Source organism: Heterocephalus glaber, unplaced genomic scaffold, assembly GCF_053883595.1.
Source record: "Heterocephalus glaber isolate CG9 unplaced genomic scaffold, H.glaber_assembly_v1.0 deba00001479, whole genome shotgun sequence".
Taxonomy (NCBI): Eukaryota; Metazoa; Chordata; class Mammalia; order Rodentia; family Bathyergidae; genus Heterocephalus; species Heterocephalus glaber.
The window spans coordinates 18,298,876-18,318,864 of NW_028258316.1; the positions used below are offsets into that span (position 1 = coordinate 18,298,876).

Consider the following 19,989-nt stretch of genomic DNA (forward strand, 5'->3'; position numbering starts at 1 on the left):
GGGTGACAACAAATCAGGGTCTAGTGTAAAGGGTAGAATAGGTACTGTGGAAATATGAAGAAATGGCATCTAATCCTCAAATGAAAACAGAACAATGACATTGTCCTCCTAGAAGAAGGAAATAAAACTTAACTGAGTGTGGCAGGCGGAATAATCATCCCCAAGATATTCATGTCTTAATCCCTGGAAATAGAGTACTTTACATGGCAAAGAGAGAATTATGGGTTTAAGTGAATAAGGTTGCCACTCTTCTGATTTTGAGAGAAACAAATTTTCCTGGAGTACCGCATGGACACAATATAATCACAACAGTCCTTAAAGTGGAAGAGGGAGGTAGAGAATGAGTCAGAGAGTGTGATATGAGAAAGACTTGATTTGCCTTGGCCAGTTTTGAAGATAGAAGAGAGCCATGAGCCAAGGAATGTGGGCAGCTTCAGGGAGCTGGAGATCGCAAGGAAACTGATTCCCCTCTAAAGCCTCTAGGAAGGATGCAGCCTTGCAGACACCTTGGTTTTAGCCCAGAATTCCATGTTAGGCTTTTGATCCACAGCACTCTGAGATAGTATGTTTATGTTATTTTAATTTGTTAAGTTTATAGTGACTTGTCATGGCAGCAATAAAAAATACAAGGAGTTAGTACTATTCTTTTAGAAAATCATCTGGCTGTGTGACGGTAAATGAACTGGCAAAGACAGGTATGAATGCAGTCCTGATGAGAGTGGACAGTGACCTCAACCAAAACAGAAAACTATTATGCACTGCATCTGCACCAGAATCTGGAGTCAGACTGTAGGGAGGAGGGCCTCGAAGGGAACCAGCCAATATATATCCCTGCAACAGAGAACCACATAATCTGAGATGGGGACCAGACATGAAGAACCACACATGGCAGAACATGGAGATCTTGAAGTCAGAGCCAGCATCAAGGGCTGGAAAAAGCCGAAAGACATTACTTCCAAAGAAGGGGCTCAGGAACAGCTTCCTGGAAGAGATATCTAGGAAATCTCAAGATGATGAAGAGGAGGTTGCATAGAAGAATCAGGCACAGTCCCTGTTTTGAAGACATTCACAGTTTGGAGGCTGTTAGGTAGATAAAGTGGTCATTCTTACTGATCCTTGAGAACATGCAAGTGGAACAGCTCTGGGTTAGAAATCAAGATTAAGGCTTTGTAGCCAGTCTTGATTCTGTAAAAAAGAAAACACCTTGGAGCTCCTAAACAATTCACTTCTCTGCCTTGCCTCTGTCTTTTCTCCCATCAAATGGGAACAGTGATGCTCATCACTCCTGGGAGCATCAGCTATGATTAGAATGGCCCCACATCTTCGGATCACTGTACAACCAGTGAATTATTTTGCAGCCTGGGAGATGGGGATCTTGACCATCAAGTGTCTCGGGAGGAATGGGAGCCTCAGACCCTCTACCTGAGAGGTAGTTGAACTTGCAGAAAATGCTGGGGTAGGGTGGGGAGTTGTTCAAGACTTAGATACCTTCCTGCAAGTGTAACAAATAGCAGTCACACTGAGATGAACTGATGCTAGCAGAGACAGAAATGAGGCTGAGGGCTTCAATGGTGGGCCAGTGCACCCTGATCTGTTCTCTGGTGGTGGTCAATATCCACAGGCATGTGCCGAGGGAAGATTGGAAGACAGGGCCCTAGAGTCAGCTTCGGGGCATAGGTTTAACTATTTGGATTCAGAATTGCCTGATAGACCCCAAGACTCCCTTTTCCCATTCCCTACCATAGGCAGCTGATGATGGGGACCAGCAGGTTCTACTTCCAGAGTCTCTCTCAAATCTGTGCCTCTTCTCTATATTCTGCTATACCATTCCATCATTTATTATCTGGATTGTTGCAAAACCTCAAAACTAGACTCCTTCCTAGCAGCTTTGTTTTCCCCATTCCAACCCACTCCATCCTCCATACTATACTCCGACAATCTTTCTAAAGCTCCAAGTGATGGCACTGGATTCCTGCTGCAAACCTTAACAAGAGTTTCCTTGCCCTCAGAATAAAGACCATTTCATGGCATCACTTAGAAGACCCATAAGAGCTGATCCCTACCTGCACTTCTCCAGGCCCAGCCTTAGCAATGCCTTAGCATCTCAAAACTTGGCTTCTTTTAATTTCCAGACTATGCCATGTAAGGATGCTATCCTACACCCCCACACACAGACACGCTTGACTTTTTCATATAATGTTCTTTTTGCCTGAGCCCCACCTTATCTCTCTTTCTTGCCCTTTTTATAAATAATGCTTCTAAATCTATCAAGACTCGATTGCTCCAGGAAGTTTTCCATACTTTCCCTTTCTGCATTAAGTGCTCCTCCCCTGTACTTCTTTGGTCTCTGAATTTCCCATATGAAGTTAAATTTTATCAGTCTGACCTAAAACTCTCTATTTATACCATCAAGGTTCCAAATATTTTTCACTACAGCTCAATATGTAAATCACTGAAATCCTAATTTTCTACAACAGACACAACCATTCCTTCAAGTTTTCATTTCACTAATAAGACAAAAGTATTTCCATTTGCTGATTGAGGATATAAAATATCTTACCCATAATAAACATTTAGTTTGGTCACAGTTGAGCTCTCCAGCTGCCCTTCCTCTTTTATACCAAGCAGTCTCTGCCACTCAACTTGATCTCAAGGTGCAGGAAGATGTTGGTAAGAAAGTCTCTGGTACAAGGTATTTTGGATCCTAGCTGGTATTCACTACATGATTTCTTGCTTGAGCAGGGCCCTGGCTCTGCTTTCCATCATAATATGAAAAATGTTAAACAGTTTTTTGAGAGGGGCTATGTTAGAACCCACATCCAGAGTCCAAAGTCATTAGGTTTTTACATGCTGAACCCCATTTGTTCTAATCTTGGCCCCTTCCGTTATCCCTGCATCTATAGGAGCAGGGATATGCTGCCAAGAAGTCTCAGCAGTGTTTCCTCCTTTACCTTGTGGGTACGAAACTTTCAGGCCTGAATTTAAGACTTTTACATCACCTACCACTAATTCTCATGGGAGTTCCTATTAGCTTATTGAATGAAAGGGCTTACAAATTCCCCAGACTATGTCTTGATTCTGGGGGACCAAGTCCTAATGGCCCTGCTCATCAACCTTAAGATTTTCCCCACACCCTTTGCTCCTATATTAAACATTTGTTGGTAAGATCTTTGTACATTAGAGTGCGCAGGGAATAGTTTCACTTTCAAAAGGCCAGAAGTTGGGATGTTGAGATACTCACATCTGTACTCTCTTGGTCTTTCTCTTCAGGAACTCCTTGGCAGCACCAGTAGCAGAAAGAGAGCTTTTCTACTCCTTTTCCAGTCTGGTGGGAACAGCCTCCGAGGTTGTCACCTGCACCACCTATATAGTAGAATAAAATAATAAACTGAGTTGAGCAGGCCCAGCTTTTGATATGGAAAGGAACCTTCACTCTCAGCGCAGACTGACTGCAGACACTACAAAGTCAGCTTTGAGATGCAAAGTTGAGCACTGGTCCCTTCTTTTCTGGGTGGAATCTGCTCTTCTACCAAATGGATGGATGCTATTAGTTTAATGCAAGCCATATCATAAACAAATGTTGGGGAAAGAATATGCTTCCTATTAATATTTTCAAAAATACAAAATTTGCACAATCTATAAGAAGCATTTGTACACATATGTTGCCTACCAGCCTGTTGAGTGACTGGAGGACAAAAAATGTCTCTTTTTCCATTGTGTCTCCAGTGCCTAACACACAACAGTAAAGACTGTCGAATTAATGACTAAGTGAAAGAATGAAAGAACCACTAAGTCTTGAGTGCTTAACCCAAGAATGTAAACTAGTGTCCCTTGTTAAGCAGCAGATCATGGAGTTTCTAACTGCTCCCTGAGAAGGGCAGAGCTTCAGGGTGACCTTAGATGAGACAATGTTAGCATTAATTTGATCAACCAGTGCCTACAGAGCAGCTAACAAATTTAATTTTCTATACCTCCCAGCCCAAGGTTCAGACAGATATTTTGCACCAGCCCATCCCTCTCCCTTCCCAATTCCAGAGTGATTTGGCGAATCAGTTTCCCCAAATCATACAGCCAGGTGGTGACAGAGCCAAGAAAACATGGGTCTTCTGAAACCTTATTTCCTGAGGACACTAAATCTCAGCCAAAGCCACTGTTCTCACTTGGTTGAAAGGCTCAATTCAATTGGAGGTGAAGGATGGGGCAGATGTCCTCATTAGTGTTCAGATTTTGATGTGACCCTTTTGGGAGGCAGCCTAGGAAGAGCAATAAGACAGGCAAAAAGGGTGAGTTCCTTTCTGCAAACTTAACAGCTCCCAAACCAAGGTTTCTTGGCTTCTCCTGGGTAGGAAAAGGCTGCATACAGAGTTGGCTGGCTCTAGGGTGATTTACCTCCTTGAAATACCTCAATTTAAATGCTAATTTCCCCAGAACTGAGGGGTGATGCCTCTTGCATGCTGGTTGCTGTGTATTAATATATCCAAACTACTAACACATATTCTTAAAGGAGGGAGGAAGGAAAGCCCCAAGAAAAGGTGGAGGAGGGTGGCAAAGGAGGTTTGCTTCCCTTGCTTGTGATTCTCCATAGCATGGCTGATCGGAAGAAAGCTGGACGTGGTGCATGTATTCTCAGTGGAAATGCTTTGTAGGCTGTGTAGCTTTTAGAAGTGACATGCAGGTGGTGTCAGAGGGTAAAGAAGTCTCCTCCCCTCTATGCATGAATCGCAGATGATCAGGGGTGTACGGAGAGCCAAGTACTGTGCTGGACTCTCCAAGACCCTTAAAGAGATTCAAAATCTAATGTGAGATTCAAGAAAATAAACTAGAATTAAAGATAACTTTATACAAATTTCCCCTTTCGACCCCTCATTACCCTCATTTTAGAGAGGAAACCACTAATGCTTGTAAAATATATCTGATCTCCTCTAGCCAGAATTTGGATTCATGAGCCTATGTATATTCTACCACCAGATTCTACCACCAGATCCTAAGGCTACTTCAGGAATCCATGCACAAACAAAACAGAAAGGTGATAGGAAGTACTTATTCCAACCAGGAAAGATTAGACTGGTGTCATGGAAGAAGTGGTTTTGAACAGGGCCTCTTGCTTCCTGCTGACAGTCATCCCCCTATCTCTCTCTCAGCTCCTATCCCCCCCACATGTGAATGCACCAGGCAGACCTGTCCTGCACACACACACACACACACACACACACACACACACAAACTCTGGGAGATATTATTTCCCATATAATCCCCATTAGCTCAGTGGTCCCTGGATCCTACTGTCCAGTCTCCATTGGAGCCGTGGTGTCTGTGCATAGAGGAATGGGAATAAAGTATGGCTTTAAAGCTTATTGTGAAAGATTTGGGATTTTGGGGATTTGAGAGTCAAATTTTCAATAGCCCTTAGATCCTGAAGGATTGTGGGACCTTATGGCAAGATATCAGAAAGGGCTCTTTCAAAAGACATAGGATGAACGTACATTACCCCTATCCCTGGGTTTCCTTTCTTCATTTCCCTTTTTTTTTTTTTTTGGTACTGGGGTTCGAACTTGGGTCCTTGCACTTGCAAGGCAGGTGGCAGAACCACTGAGCTAAATCCCCAGCCCCTTTTCTTTATTTCTTTTGTTTGTTTGTTTGTTTCTTTTGGTACTGGGGATTGAACTCCGGTCCTTGCGCTTGTACAGCAGGCAGCGAAACCACTGAGCCAAATCCCTGGTCCCCCTTTTCTTTATTTCTTGAGCACCTACTGTTCACTGTTTTTCTCAGCCTTACTCACTTTGCACAGTTAGGTCTTGATGTGGCCACAGTCCTTTGGACAGCTATACTTTGGGCCTTCATGGAGCTGACAGCCTACAGGGAGAAACGGGCATCAGCAGGTCACCCAGGAGTAGGTCTAAGGTTAGACACTGTGAAGTCCTTCTTGGAAGAAGAGAGCAAGATCTAGGGTAGTGTGTAGTAAGTGATCTGGGGAGCTTTCTCAAAAGTGATGGATGCAGTGCTGTGTGGTGAGCGGTGAGTAGGAGTTGACCAGATACAGAGGGAGGAGAACAGCTTTCTAAAGGAGAGCAGATTATAAGTGGGGCTGGGAAGGGTGAGGTATGGCTCAGCAGGGGAACTTAAGGACAGTCAGTGCAGATGGAGAGCAGTGGGCTGGAGGATGCAGCAGGGATAGGCAAGGGTTACACTGGGAGAGGCCTTGTGGATTGTAATATGGCATTTAGATTCTCTCTAGGTTTTCATAAATGGTGGCACCGCCCCTGATTTTCCACTGCTGTATCACTTGGTGCCCAGATTAGTGGCTGAAACAGGATAGACCCTCACTAAGTATTTGTGGGATGAATGACACCTCTTATTTCCAGAGACCCCAGAACTCAGGATCTACTTGGTCGAAAATTTGATGATGAATCATTTCCATATAATGTCAACTGAAGCTGAAGTGTTTTCATAAATATATAAATATATTTTGAGAGAGATTTGCCTAAACAATCAGTGGCCGAGTTGCTAATTTGAAATATGACACTCACTTATTCAACACATTCAAAGACATGCACATTAAATCAATCCTTGTGCATAATAACACTCTACAGAGGTGGTGAACAGCCCAACTGCAGGTCTCATCGCTCCATGACTCAGCCTATTCTTGTGACCAGGTACAGGGATTGGCTTCATGCACTGAACCTGAGCTTTCTGAATGCCAGGCGCTGAGGTCGGAGCTGGAGGGGTTAGAATGTGGTCTTGACCACTGTCACTTCCTAACTGTAGGCCCTAGTTTAAAAAGTTCCTTAATTTCTTGAGAATCTGTTTCTTCATCTATAAAATGGGAATAATAATAGTAGTTGTCTCATAGAGTTCTTATGAGCCTAAAGTGACACACACGTACCTATCTTGACCCACTACCATGAACAAAGGTGATGGTCAAAGCATATAATCAACAAATCTTAATAAACATTACTCATTCTTTTTTCTAAGAAGGTTAATTATCTAATAGCTTTTAACACACACTAAACACTAAGCTACAGCTGACACACGCGCGCGCGCACACACACACACACGAGATCTGAAAATCAGATTTTGGTTTCTGGCCAACTGAATTTCATCCAACACCTGTCCTCGGTCACCTTTCTCAGCTGAGTGGATTCTCAAGTGACCGTGTGGGCCTGGGCTTAGAACTTCCGAGTGGCTCCTTTTCCTGTGTAAGGTTTGCCTTGTCTCAGAGCTGATGGATGCGAAGGCCCTGGGCGCCCTCTGCTGGCGGAGTCCGTGCAGGACTGTGGCTGTCACGTCACCCAGGCAGCCACTGAGGGAACCAGTACAGGGAGAGGGAAAGTTGCTGTCTTGAGCGCTGACTCGCTATCTCACCCCCACCCCCACCCCGCCCGCCATCTTCTTCCTCAGGCGTTTCCCAAAGTCCCTCTCTGCTTCCTGGAAGCTCAGACGGAAAACCTCAATCCAAGAGTAAAGGGCATCTTAGGTGGCCACTATGCTTCCTCCCATTGTCCAGTCCGGGTCTTATTTTCCTCCAGAGCCAGGATTGACCTGGCCAGATTGCAGAGGGACTGGAGGGAGGAGAGGAGTGTGACAGGAGAGAGAACAGCACACCTTCCTCCTCTGCAGTTACAAAAATATTTCTAGAGGATACTGAAAATGGAGACCCTAGGTGACAAAGTTAAATAAGTTAAATTTCCCCTCTGGTACTAAACGCCAAATGCTCTCTGAGTGCAAATCCATAGAAATCACTCCTGCAGGGGCTCCATTTTCCTGTTGCTGAAGTGGGGGGAATAGAATTGTGCCCATCTCCTGGTGTTGGCGTGAGGACTGGCAAGGTCTTCCGGCTTTGATGGCCTGTGTCTGTCCTGCATGTGACTTTCAGCACCTGCGCCTGAGCAGTGGTGAGAAGAATAAGCTGTAGGGCCAGACTACCTTCCTTGTCCCAGCTGTGTACCTTAATAGTTACTAAACTTCTTTGTGCTTCAGCTTTTCAAACTTGAAACTGGGGATTTTAATGGCACCTACTTCATCGGGTTGGGCAGTGAGCAAATGTAAAGTACTTGCAACTACTGAGCATAATGAGTGCTCACTACAGTGATTACTACCCCACTGTAGCAGGCTGGTAGCTTTTATGATTCCCATTTTATGGATGACAACACTGAGGTTTGGATGATTCGAACCAGGGTGCCTGGCAAGAAGAATGCAGTGTAGGCAAAGCTGGAGCCCAGCGTTCAGAGACACCACCACCTCCTCATCTTTGGCCACTTCTACACAGAATACAAGTGCCTGGGACCTGTGAGGAAGGGGCTGTTGAACAGAAGCACTCAGTCCAGCCAGAATTCACCATAGCAGACTCCACTATTCTTCACTGTTCTGCATGTGCATTGTGTATCTCTTCCATCAGCCTTGGAAGATCTAGAGGACAGGGGCGAATGCAATCTATGTCTGATCTGTAGCATCCAGGGCTTCTCTCTGCATATAGGTTCAGCACATGTTGACTGACTAGGGCCTTAAACCCCTCTCTGCCCCGCTGTATGCTTGATGGAAGATTTGTAGGATCAGAGGCCACTTCACAATGGAGGCACAAGGAAACTCAGTCCCTTAAACCCTGGTGGGTGATCCATGGTGTGGGACAGCATTTCCTTCACCTACAAGTTTGTCTTTTTTTTTTTTTTTGGTACTGGGGATCGAACTTGGGACCTTGCGCTTGTGAGGCAGGTGGCAGAACCACTAAGCTAAATCCCTAGCCCTAAGTCTGTCTTTTTATTTGCATTGCTGTCCTATGCTCCCAGATTTGCAGACAAACCCAAGAAGAACCACCAAAGTGGAACCCATGGTCACAAGCAGCCATTAACACAATGTGAGAGTCAAACGTAGTTATAGCACACACAATAGCATGGTTAAGTGAGCAGTGTAGACATAGAGCTTCTTCACCATGCATATGCCTTCCCCAGGCAGACAGTCTCAGGCTCCAGCAGACCTGGGTTCAAATCCTATTCCTACTAACTCAGACTCTCATTATTACTCCTCTATAATTGAAAGTAAAAATATCTACCTTTCAGGGTTGCTATGAAGATTAAATGACAAAACGTAGATAAAGTTCTTAGCCAGATCCTAGAAAATGAGAGAGATTCAATAAATACTATAGTACAGATGACAATGACAAAGCTAGTGATGCTGGGGATGATGAAGACAGTGAGAATATCAGTCCTCGGGAAGCAGACATGGAGAACATGTTCATAAATGAATGAACTGGTGATGAGCTTCAGTGGTCTCCAGGCCTTGGTGTGAGGGTGTGGAGCACAGAAATAAAGGTGACTGAGGTCATCTGACACTTTCACAGCTGCTTTTAAACTGCCTGGGGTCCCAACTTCAAAGATATTGCTTTGGTATCACATATTTTTGCTTTTGTCTTTCTGATTTTCATTTCAAGGTTGCCTGTTCCAGGTGGCAAAATGAAGTGATAAACATTCCCCTCCCTTTGTTCTTTTCCTCCCTCTCCTCCTCCCTCTCCAGATTGTAATTAGTGTCTATAACTCTGAAGATCTCTGCATATGAAGTAACCTCAAAAGTCAGATTTAATGTAGAAATGCCCTTGATACTACCTACCCATACCAACTGTCTGTCAAGTTTCCCGCTTGCACACCCCCAGTAACAGCAAGCTTTCCACGTCCATTGGCCGCTGTTCAGTTTTTAGGCAGCTCTTACCTAAAGGAATGAAATCTGCCACCATGTCGCCCTTAAAACTTCCTTTGTCCAGGCTTCTGTCCTCTGGAGTCACTCAAAGCTGTCTTCTGTTCCTGGGATTCCCCCTTCAGGGAAGAGATAGAGGGAGGTCCCTGTGAAGTTAGGGCAGAGGAAAGATCACTAGCCTAGGATTAAATCATTCCCCTTTTCAGGCCTCAGTTTCCTCATCTGTAAAAGGGATTGAAGTTAAAATGTCTCTCAGAGACTATGTAAAGGTACAAATTTCCAATGATGAATGTCATTATATTGTATACCTAAAATGTAACAATGATTAGAATGAATAATCGATAATGTAAAATAGGAAGAAAAGGTCCAAAGGGGTAGGGGTAGTGGGAGGGGCAGGGGAAAGGAAAGAAGGGAAAGGAAAAATGATGAGAAATGGAAAAAATGGAAATAAAGTCTTTGTAAATAGGGAAGGGTGGAGGGCGTGAAGGGAGGGCTAGGAATGGGGAAAAAATAAGAACCAAGATGTATTATGTAAAGGTACAATTCCCAATGAGAAATGTAATTGTGTTGTATACCTACAATGTACCAATAAAATAATTTAATACAAAAATAAATAAATAAAATGTCTCTCAGGACCCCTTCATTTTAACACACATCCATTTTCCCAAGCCTTCTTTTCTCTAGCTTAATTTTTCCTCCTCATCCTTCCAACTTCATGCTGTTCTCAGCTCCCTCCCATCCTGGTGTATTGTTGTCATTGCTTATGCCAGAGGACAGTTAGCAGCCAAATAGTTTATAGAGCAGTGGAGGGTGTCTTAAACAATTGGCAGCTTTATCCTATTAAGTGTTTACAATAGCCCTGAGGTCTAAGTCTCACTTTATAGAAAGGAAACTGAGGTTCCAAGAGAAACAGTAAGTTGTTTGAGATCACACAGGGAGGAAGTGATTGGGTCAGGATTCAAAGCCGGAGCTTGCCTGACTCCAGCAGCTGTCATTAGCACATTGTTCTCAGAGCCCGGGATTCAGGGAGCCAGAGGCATCAAGGCAAACCACTCAGCCATGGGTCTGTTCCAACGGGGAACTTCCTGCCTTCTTGCCCTGCAGCCCCGCAGCCTCCACTTCCTCAATTTGGCAGCCTCTCTGCTCCTCTCCACAGGGAGAACAACTTCATCAAGGACTTTCCTCAGCTGGCTGATGGGCTGTTGGTGATTCCACTGCCGGTGGAGGAGCAGTGCCGGGGAGTCCTCTCGGAGCCCCTGCCCGACCTCCAGCTGCTCACTGGTAAGACCTGTCCCAGAACTCCTTGGGCTCCTTGACCACACACTTAGGCTCCAGGTTCACTTTGCCCTCAATAGATCCAAGACAGGGCCATCCAGGCCTCCTCCAAGGGGTGGCGGGCAGGGACCTGCCAGTTCTTGGGGTCTTGCTATGAGCTGTGTCAATTGAGGGGCCTTGCTGAGACCCCAGGTTCCAGCTGGAACTATTTTCAAGGAGAGGCTTCTCTGAGAACAGGGACAACCTTTCAACCTTTCTCAATGAGGGTTTTGCCTCTGTGTCCAAGTATCAAAACAATTTTTCACTGTCTTGACAGTTTCCTGATTTTTTTTTTTTTCAGTATTTGGTTTTCATGGTTCATCTAGAGATCACTGTAAAGTCAAGTCAGCAGACTCTCCAACCAAGAAAGAACTCTTGAGTTATATAGCTTGTTTTTGTATGGGGCCCTGAGCCATCCCTCTAATGGGAATCATTTTTCCCATTTTATGGATAAGGAGTCTAGACTCAGAGAGGCGGAGACCAGCCCAGGGTCACACAGCCTATCTGCCAGGACTGGAACCTGGTGTCATAGCATGCATTGAGTCTTGTGTCCCCTTTCTCGATTCTGTGGCTCCCACTCACCCTGCTGTGAAGCTGTCTTTTGTAGGCTCTCTTGAGGCCTCGTATTTTCTGCCCAGCCTCAGCATGTCTTTCTCCTCCTCATTGTTTCCTCCTAGTTTCTTTCCCACCTGTTTTGGGGGTGTTTTCCTAAAGTAGGCCTGGACTCTGCCTTTGTGATACAGTAGCTGTATGGCATTGAGTCCCAGGGAAAATGGTCACTCCTATATACAACTGAGCTTTATCACTTAGAGGGGAATTGTTCCCCAGGGAGGACCCTGCAATGTGACACAATTAAGTTTAAATCTTCCCCAACACTTTTGAGCTCTGGAAGGACCAGGGCAAGCTGTCTAACTTCTTTGGGCTCTTCCTACAAAATGGCAAGGACAGAGGAGAGAACCCACATGGGACAGGAGCCTCCTGGACACCAAGATCATTTATACACCAACATATGTAATTGTGCAGGGGCATTATTGTTCTTGGTTAAAGGAGTTGTATAACTTCTACAAGGCCCCATGGCTGTCCACAGATGCTTCAGCAAGAGTTAAGACTAGTTGATCTGAATTCCTAAATTGATGCTTTATTCCCTATCTTACATCATCTCCTTGACCTATCCTACTTCAAAGAGAGACCAGGATGTAGCCCAGATAAAATCATAGATGTACTCTTTAAAATCCTTTGTAAAATATGCCTAAAAACTTTTATGCCTTCCTTAGTTTTTATTTTTCATAAGACTGTAGAAATACCAGGCTAATATGGGATGTGAGGGTCATCTAGTTGAATTTTCCTTACCAATAAGTTGAATGAGTAAATGTTCCTCTTTGGATATCCCCAGTGGTGAGGAGTTCACCAGCTCTGAGCAAATATTTTCGTAGTTCATGGGGCAGTGCTGTATTCTAACAGAAAGATGCCTGGACGCGTCACTGATCCTTGGATGTCACTGAGTATTTTCCCCCTTTGAATCTTGGTTTCTCACTTTTAAAAAATGGAGGCTAATAATTATGGTGAGAAATAAAGATCATGTATATAGAATGCTTGGTTTATTGTTCTTCTCTTATAGTGGTAGAAATTGTTATGATCTTATTAGTATGTGTTTGCAGTCCATGAAGTTTACATTCATTTTGGGGGGTAGGTACACACACTTAACATATCTTGATTCTTTTCATTACCCTTTCCCTCCCTTCCCATCTCCCTCCCTGTCTCTAGATCCTCTTTCTCCATTTTCATTATTATTGTTAGTATTTTTTAGTTCACATTTGGAATATATAGTGATTGCATTCATCGTGGGCATTTGGTACATATATATGATGTATCTTAAGTATTTTTATATACCCTTCCCCTTCCCCCTGACGCTTGGTTTCTTGGACCCCTTCCCACTTGCAAAAGATCTACCTCTCTGATTCCTTTAGTCAATCTTACATGTTGCCCTTTATTTGTATTTTGCATTACTCATATGAGAGAAACCATTGTAACTGATTTATTTTCCTTAACATTATGTTTTCTAGGTGTATGAATGTTCCTACAAATGTCTCAAATTTATCCTTCTTTATAGCTGAGCAGTATTCTACTAGGTATAGATTTCACATTTTCTTTATCCATTTGTCTGCTGATGAACATACAGTAGGTTCCTTCTAGGATTTAGCTGTTATGAATTGTGCTGCTATAAATGATGATATGCATGTATCACTGTAATTTGATGCCCTTAGATCACTAGGGAAGATGCCTAGAAGGGGAATAGCTTGGTCAAATGGAATTTCTGTTTTTAGTTCTTTGAGAAATCTCCATACTGATTTCCATAGCAGTTGTACTAGTTTATATTTTCACCAACAATATAGAAAGACTCCTTTTTCACCACAGCCACACCAGCATATTTTTTGATTTCTTGATGACTGCCATTCTTTTGGTGTAAGATGAAATCTTAATGTTTTAACTTGCATTTCTTCAGTGACTGGCCTTGTTGAACATTTTTTCACAGGTCTCCCTATGTAGTCTAGGCCAGCCTTGAACTAAGTAGCCCAGGTTGGCCCCAAACTCATGATCCTCCTGCCTCATCCCCCTAAGTACTGGGATTGCAGACCCGTGCCACCATGCTTGGCTAGATTATTTGTTTTGACTCAGAAATCTTGTAAGTTTTCTATTAAAGGAATTTTTATAGTTCAGGGTTTTTTTTTTTAAATTCAATTACAAAGAAAAATTCTTCCCTCATTCCAGCCTAATTTTAGCTGTAAACCCCAGGTAGGCATCTGGGATAGAGCAGGGTGAGATGGTGGCCAGGCAGAAAGTAAAAGGCAGGGATGAGCATCTGATCAGGAATGGAATGAGTGTGTTTGAGTCAGTTGTTAGGTAATTTCTGAGAGCCAACTATATGCAGAGCTCTGTTTTATACTGTGCAGAAGAAGTGTGAATAATACAGACCACATATTCACCCTCAAGAAGATGACTTTCTGTTTGAAAACCTTATATTGCAGGAAGGATCCAGGGGTAGGGATCCTTGAATCCAGGAAGGATCAGGGCATAGAGAAGTGAGGAATGGAGAAACAGTTAATGATGAGCCCAGGAACAGACTTAGGGGCAGAGGAAATGGTTTTGCAAATTCATTCATAATCAGAGAGGTTTTTTTTCCTTTTGGACATCATGTCAAGTGAAAGAGTTACTGCAACAGCCTGCATCAAAGTGTCCAGCCCTCCTCTGTTGGAGATGGCTAGCTTTAAACATGAATGAGCAGTGCTAGAGGGTGCAGAAGCTGCCTGGGCCCTGAGGCTTGAATCTTCTTCGAAGACTGTTTCTCTGCCCTGTGTGAGAACCATGGACCTCTCCTCCCTCCTTCCACCCACTCTCCTTTTCTCCCCAGCCTCTGCAAAGGAAGGACAATGGGAGATGCAGAGCAGATAAACAGAGAAGACAAATTTATAACCAAACAACCTCGCTCCAGTGGACATATCTTTGGGGGTCATGAATATTTTACTTTAAAATGAAAGCTTCTAAAAATTATATTATTGCTGAAAAGGCTAAGGAATAAAAAGAATGTTGACAGTAATGGACAACTTTAATACTGCAGTAATGTCCAGGAAGAAATAATTTGTTCCAGTGAGATTCTCATTTTAATCTTGATATCAGATATCTTCTTAAGTGCCTCCTCACCAGGGGACAAGAGAAAGGGAAAAGAAATGTGCCTGTTATTTGCAGAGGCACAAGAAAGCATGGATACATAACAACAATAATGATAACTTCTGACGTGACTAGCATTTCTTTTTTTAATGCACTTTTTCCTGATTATGGAGAGAGATGTTATAAAGCTTAGGGTAGAAAATTTAGAACTTGGAGATGAATATAAATCAGAAAGCAAGAATTTTTCATACCCATTACCCAAAGTTAACCATTGCTAACATTTTGTTGTGTTTCTTTATCTTTTCTTTATACAAAACCTGTGTTTCCCAAACTACATTCTATGGAACATGAGTGTTATTGGGTCCTTAGTATAAAAAGGGTTCTATGGGCAAAGGAGTTTGCACAGTACCTTCCTAGAGCCTTAAAGTGCATATCAGTCTATTCAGAGTGCTGAGAAATTAGTTTTAATTTGTTTAGCCAATGTTTCTCACTCTTACTTGAGATGGGAAATTTTTATGTAAGTACACATGTATTTTATGTAATACATAAGGACATCCATATTTCCATGTCAAGAAACAATGGTCCTCACAGGGGTCAGCAACCATTAAGGGACAGATAATAAATGTGCCTGGCTTTTCAAATGGTCTCTGTTCCAACTGCTCAACTCTGCTATGTTGTATGAAAGCAGCCACAGCCAAAATCTAACAAATGTACTATAGATTGCTATCTCCTGGTCTATGTGTACAAAATTTCTAGATTACCAAAGGTTTCCACTTCTATTACTGCATGCAAATCTCACAACGTGGTTATGAAATAAGGTGAGTAGAGGTAGCTATAGCATCAGATGGGGAAAATGAAGCACTGAGATGTCTCATGTCCCATGGCAGTGCAGTTATGTGGGATATAAATCTGGCCTGAGTTTTTTTATCTGTAGGGTAAAGAGGACTTGCAAGCCCAAGAGAGGACCAGTAGGGATGGGGCTGAGAGGACAGGCCAGGAGGTGGGTCCAGATAAGATTGCTGATCCTAGTAAAAGCACACTCTCAAAGACCAAGCCTCTGCTCGCTTTGAAGAGGTGGCCGTTAGCCAAGCTGAGAGCTGCAGAGTAGGCATTGTGGCATAAGCCATCTAAATTCTGAGCTCACATGGCCATCTTATCTCTTTCCCAGGAGATATCCGGTACGACGAGGCCATGGGTTACCCCATGGTGCAGCAGTGGCGAGTCCGGAGCAACCTGTACCGAGTGAAGCTTAGCACCATCACCCTCTCAGCAGGTGAGGCTGCCAGCCAGGTAGCCAAGGAACTTGGGATAAATCAAAGACCTAAGGTGTGCCGAGCCTGTGCTGGCACTGGGGTTACTGAGGGGAAGAGAAAGCTTCCAAGGAGGGCAGGTGGGTTGGCTGGCAGTAACATCAATATGCTGCAGTAGGGTCAGAGAAATAAAAGGGCATTCGTGGCTCAGAAGGAGCCGTCCACTATGGGAAGTCAGACAGGCTTCCTGGAGGAAGGGATATGTAAGCAGAGATTTGGAAGGATGAATAGAACAGAAAGGATAAATAACAACCTAATTATGTTTTGGTAGTGTTTCAGGCTTGTGGATTGTATGTTTTCTCCAACACCAGTTCCTCTGTTCTCCTCTGGCTAATTTCTTCTCCTGCCAATCTCTAGACAGCAATAGCATTTCTTCCCACTCCACCTCATCTCATACACATGCATTACCTCACATTATCCGCATGGACACTGAGCTCCAGCAGAGGGATAATTCATAGTTTTTAGAATGGGACATGTTTTTCCATGACTATGATTATGCTCTTGCTGTGCCTTCAGCCTGGATCTCATCGCCTGGAGAACATACACTAACCTACTAGTTGGTACTTCCTGCATTCTCCATTTCCTCAGAACAACTCAAGTAATTCTCAAGTGCTTGAATATCCATATCAAAGTACTAATGAGAGCTTGATTCATATCTGAAACCAGTTAATCTGATCATGTTTCTGCCACTGACCTGAGAGCTTTGGGTAGGACTTGGGCCTTATTTATTCCAATAGCCCCAGAATATAATAGAGAGTCAGCACATTATTGGTGCTCATGTTTGATGGATATAGGTAAAAATAATGAAGATCAAAATATAAGGCATGAATAAAGGACTCTGGAAAGATGAGATCTGGTTTAAGAGCCTGCATACCCAGGCATTTACTCATTACACTGCCACAGCCTTATTGTCTGTGTGTTCCCTAATTCTTCATGCATTCCTATATTTTTTCCCCTTTTTCACTATCACATTGTTCATCAGCAAAATGGAGCTCTTTTAGCCTGGGAATTGGAAGGCTTTTCCCTCTGGGAAATACAAATAGTAATTATTGCTGACATCTGTCAAATGCTTCATAATGTCTCATATCTTATGACTTACAACAGTCCTACCAGGGAAGCATTACTTATTCCATTTTCCTCCAGATAAGGAAACTCAGGGTCAGAGAGGTTAAATAGTTAACCCAAGGTTGTACTGCCAGTAAGTGGCAGAACAGTGAGCAGAGAAAGAGTTTGACTGCATTTTTTTCTGCCTGGATAAAGATTCACAGGTACAGTTATTTATTACTTAACAGAAACATGTCATTATTAATACTGCTGTATTAATTACTCAGTTACATCAGTTAACACATTGATGGAGAGAGGTTATCCTAATCAAGCACCCATTCTTTGAGCCTATTTCTGTTTCCCCACCACCCCCTCACCCTGCACTTGAATATAACTGTGATGTTTCTGTTGAAATTACAAAGGCGTACCTGCTTTAATTAATCAGCAGTGATGCTCCTTGATACCCCCTTTGTAAATCAAATGTTGGCAAGTTGGAGCTCATTTTCCATGTTGGAGAGCTGCTTACTCTTTGATGTGGCACAGAATGGGCTGTTCTTATAATAACTAGGGTTGGTGTGTTTGCTCTATTTCAGGAACTTTGTTGTGTACTTGGTTGGGGTGTAGGAAGGATGGTTGTGCAGATTTAGAGGAAAACGAGCTGGGGCTGCTGCCTGCACAGTGGGGAATGTTGGCAGCACACAGAGCAGGTACTCTGGCCAAGACTGTGTACAAGAGGCAGGCTTCTCAGGAAGGGTGACTTCACAGGGGTCTTGAAGTGCCACTGTGACTTAGGGAAGATGGAGGACTCAGGTGGGCACGTGTGTTTGTGTGGATGAGTGGTTACAGGACTTGGGGGTAGTAAGTATGTAAAAGAAGAGAGAGTGATGGAAGTCCCAGGTCACAATCAGGACAAATGAGAAAATTGCTTTGGCTGAAGCAAAAGTCTGGTGTGTCTAGCTCCCAGTAGATGAACCTGGGGTGTCTAAATGCCCAGATAAGGTCATTTTGGGCTTTATCCAAGAACAGGGAGGAGCTTAGGAAAGTCTTAAGAGTAGAGAATAGAGACAGTTTTGGAGGAAAAGTAAGCAATGTTTAGAGGGGATAAATGGGCCTAATGAAGAGTCAGGAGCTTGGGACGAAGTTTACCTTGGCCCCGAGTGTAATGTCAATTCTACTCTTCCTTCCTGAGTTAGCTGGGAAAGGAATTCAAAATAATCAAATATCTTCTGGAGGACCTCGCCTTTAAGGCACATCAGGGAATTTTAAAGGAAGTCCATCCTTGCATTTATTGCTAACCCATTGCTCTCCCTTTGAAGTCCAAAGTCGCGTGTTTTGGGGTATCATTTTCTGAATCATTCCCCTATCTGAAACTTCCCTAAAAGTTTCACTCAACAACAACTGCATTGCTGGTTGTGGAGAGGAGAATATGGTTAGGAGGTGATTGAAAGGGACTTTGTAAACCACTCTCCCATTGCCGGGCACTGACCAAGGAAGGACAGGGAAGGAGGAGCAGCTGTTACTGAGTGATTGTTGTGCCAACCCTGTGCTAAGACTCAGGTTAGGACTAAGGGAAATAGAGCAGTAAGATGGTTCCGTGGTATCTAGGAAGAGAGCTAATTGGGAGAGTAGAGGGAAAAAAAGGGAAGCAGTGCTACAGGAGGCTAAAATAGGGATCAGATCCATGAAGAGAGTATATGTTGAACCTTGGGCAATGCTCTGTGACTTGCTAGCCAACGACCTCTGAAGTCTGACCATCTACACATGTTTCTCCCCGTCTAGGCTTCACCAATGTCCTCAAGATCCTGACCAAAGAGAGCAGTCGGGATGAGCTGCTCTCCTTCATCCAGCATTATGGCTCCCACTACATTGCAGAGGCCCTCTATGGCTCAGAGCTCTCCTGCATCATCCACTTCCCTAGCAAGAAAGTCCAGCAGCAGCTATGGCTCCAGTACCAGAAAGGTAAGCCTGGGGTGCTGGTTAGAGGTGGTGACCAGGTGTAGTGAAGAGGGAAGGCCACTGGGAGTCAACTGATCTCCCTTGGATTGAAATCCTGGCTCTACTAAGGATCATCTCTGCCACCTGAGGCAAGTGCCTGTCCAGGTCTGGGCTTTACTTTCTCCATGGGCAGAGTTAGAGGATGTGATTTCTCAGGATTCTTTCAGTTCATGCATTTTCTGAGTCTTAAATTGGTGCTTTGGACCACAGAAGTCTTCTCCCACAGGCTATTTACCACTGTTTCTCTTTGAGATAACTGTTAGGGATAAGGATTGGGGGAAATCTGATCCTGTGGCAGTGTCTTCTTGACACTTTCTTCTCTCCAGGTTTCTTGACAGAATCTAGGAGGAAGTCCTCCACCTCACCTTCAAGAGCATATTTTCAAGTCTCTTCCATGGAGAGGCTATCATCCTCATGGAGGGCCACCAGATCTTACCTATCCGATTCTTAATATCAAAACTGGAATTCCCCAGGCCAAGCGCAGGAGACTAGTCTCTGCTATTAACCTTGAAAAAATCATTCCTGTCTTACCTCAGTTTACCCTTCCTATAAAATGGACACTTAAATACCTCTTCTTATCTATTTCCTACATTAAAAATAGAAGTGGTTTAGGCAACAGCACATTGAGATAGTTAGAAATATCGCACATATGCATGTGTGTATTTTTATAAGTCGATGTATCTCACACTTGAGAAATTGGGTCTTAGACTCAAATGCCCACAGACACACAGCTCAAAAGTAGCAAGCCCAAGGTTGGAGTCCCTGGCTGGCTGGTTGGAGAAGTTTATGTTCATTCCTTCTTTCAACCATACTGAAGTACTTCTCGTTATAATTAATACTAATAATATAAATTAACTGTAAAAGAAACGCTCTCAGTAGAAGGAGTGAGGAGTGATGTTACAAACTTGTTTGCATCTCTTCTCATATGGCTCAGGCCCCCCATCTCTAATAACTAAATCAATGGCAGAATTCCTAA

At 43.5% G+C, this 19,989-nt stretch overlaps 2 protein-coding genes across 23 annotated transcripts in view; one reads left to right on the forward strand and one right to left on the reverse strand.

Moving 5' to 3' along the window:
* Astn2 (astrotactin 2) overlaps window positions 1-19,989 on the forward strand; it is a 908,742-nt gene that overhangs the window by 640,263 nt on the left and 248,490 nt on the right. For all 15 annotated transcript variants that reach the window (XR_015439761.1, XR_015439763.1, XR_002396623.2 and 12 more), the window contains 3 exons: window positions 10,841-10,965; window positions 15,833-15,937; window positions 18,798-18,977. Coding sequence is in view for 12 of the 15 variants with exons in the window: in XM_087182849.1 (XP_087038975.1) it covers window positions 10,841-10,965; window positions 15,833-15,937; window positions 18,798-18,977 (410 nt within the window). In the remaining 3 variants the exon portion in view is untranslated. The remainder of the gene's footprint in view (window positions 1-10,840; window positions 10,966-15,832; window positions 15,938-18,797; window positions 18,978-19,989) is intronic.
* The window catches only part of Trim32 (tripartite motif containing 32), a 78,265-nt gene that overhangs the window by 22,303 nt on the left and 35,973 nt on the right, over window positions 1-19,989 (reverse strand). For 2 of the 8 annotated variants that reach the window (XR_015439766.1, XR_015439765.1), the window contains exons 3-6: window positions 9,700-9,830; window positions 9,047-9,105; window positions 5,780-5,853; window positions 3,242-3,363 (exon numbers count right to left, since the gene is read on the reverse strand). The gene's annotated coding sequence lies outside the window, so the exon portion shown is untranslated. Of the gene's footprint in view, window positions 1-3,241; window positions 3,364-3,536; window positions 4,777-5,779; window positions 5,854-9,046; window positions 9,106-9,699; window positions 9,831-19,989 lie in introns of those variants that run through there. The other 6 variants (XR_015439767.1, XR_015439771.1, XR_015439768.1 and 3 more) reach the window with 6 other exon arrangements.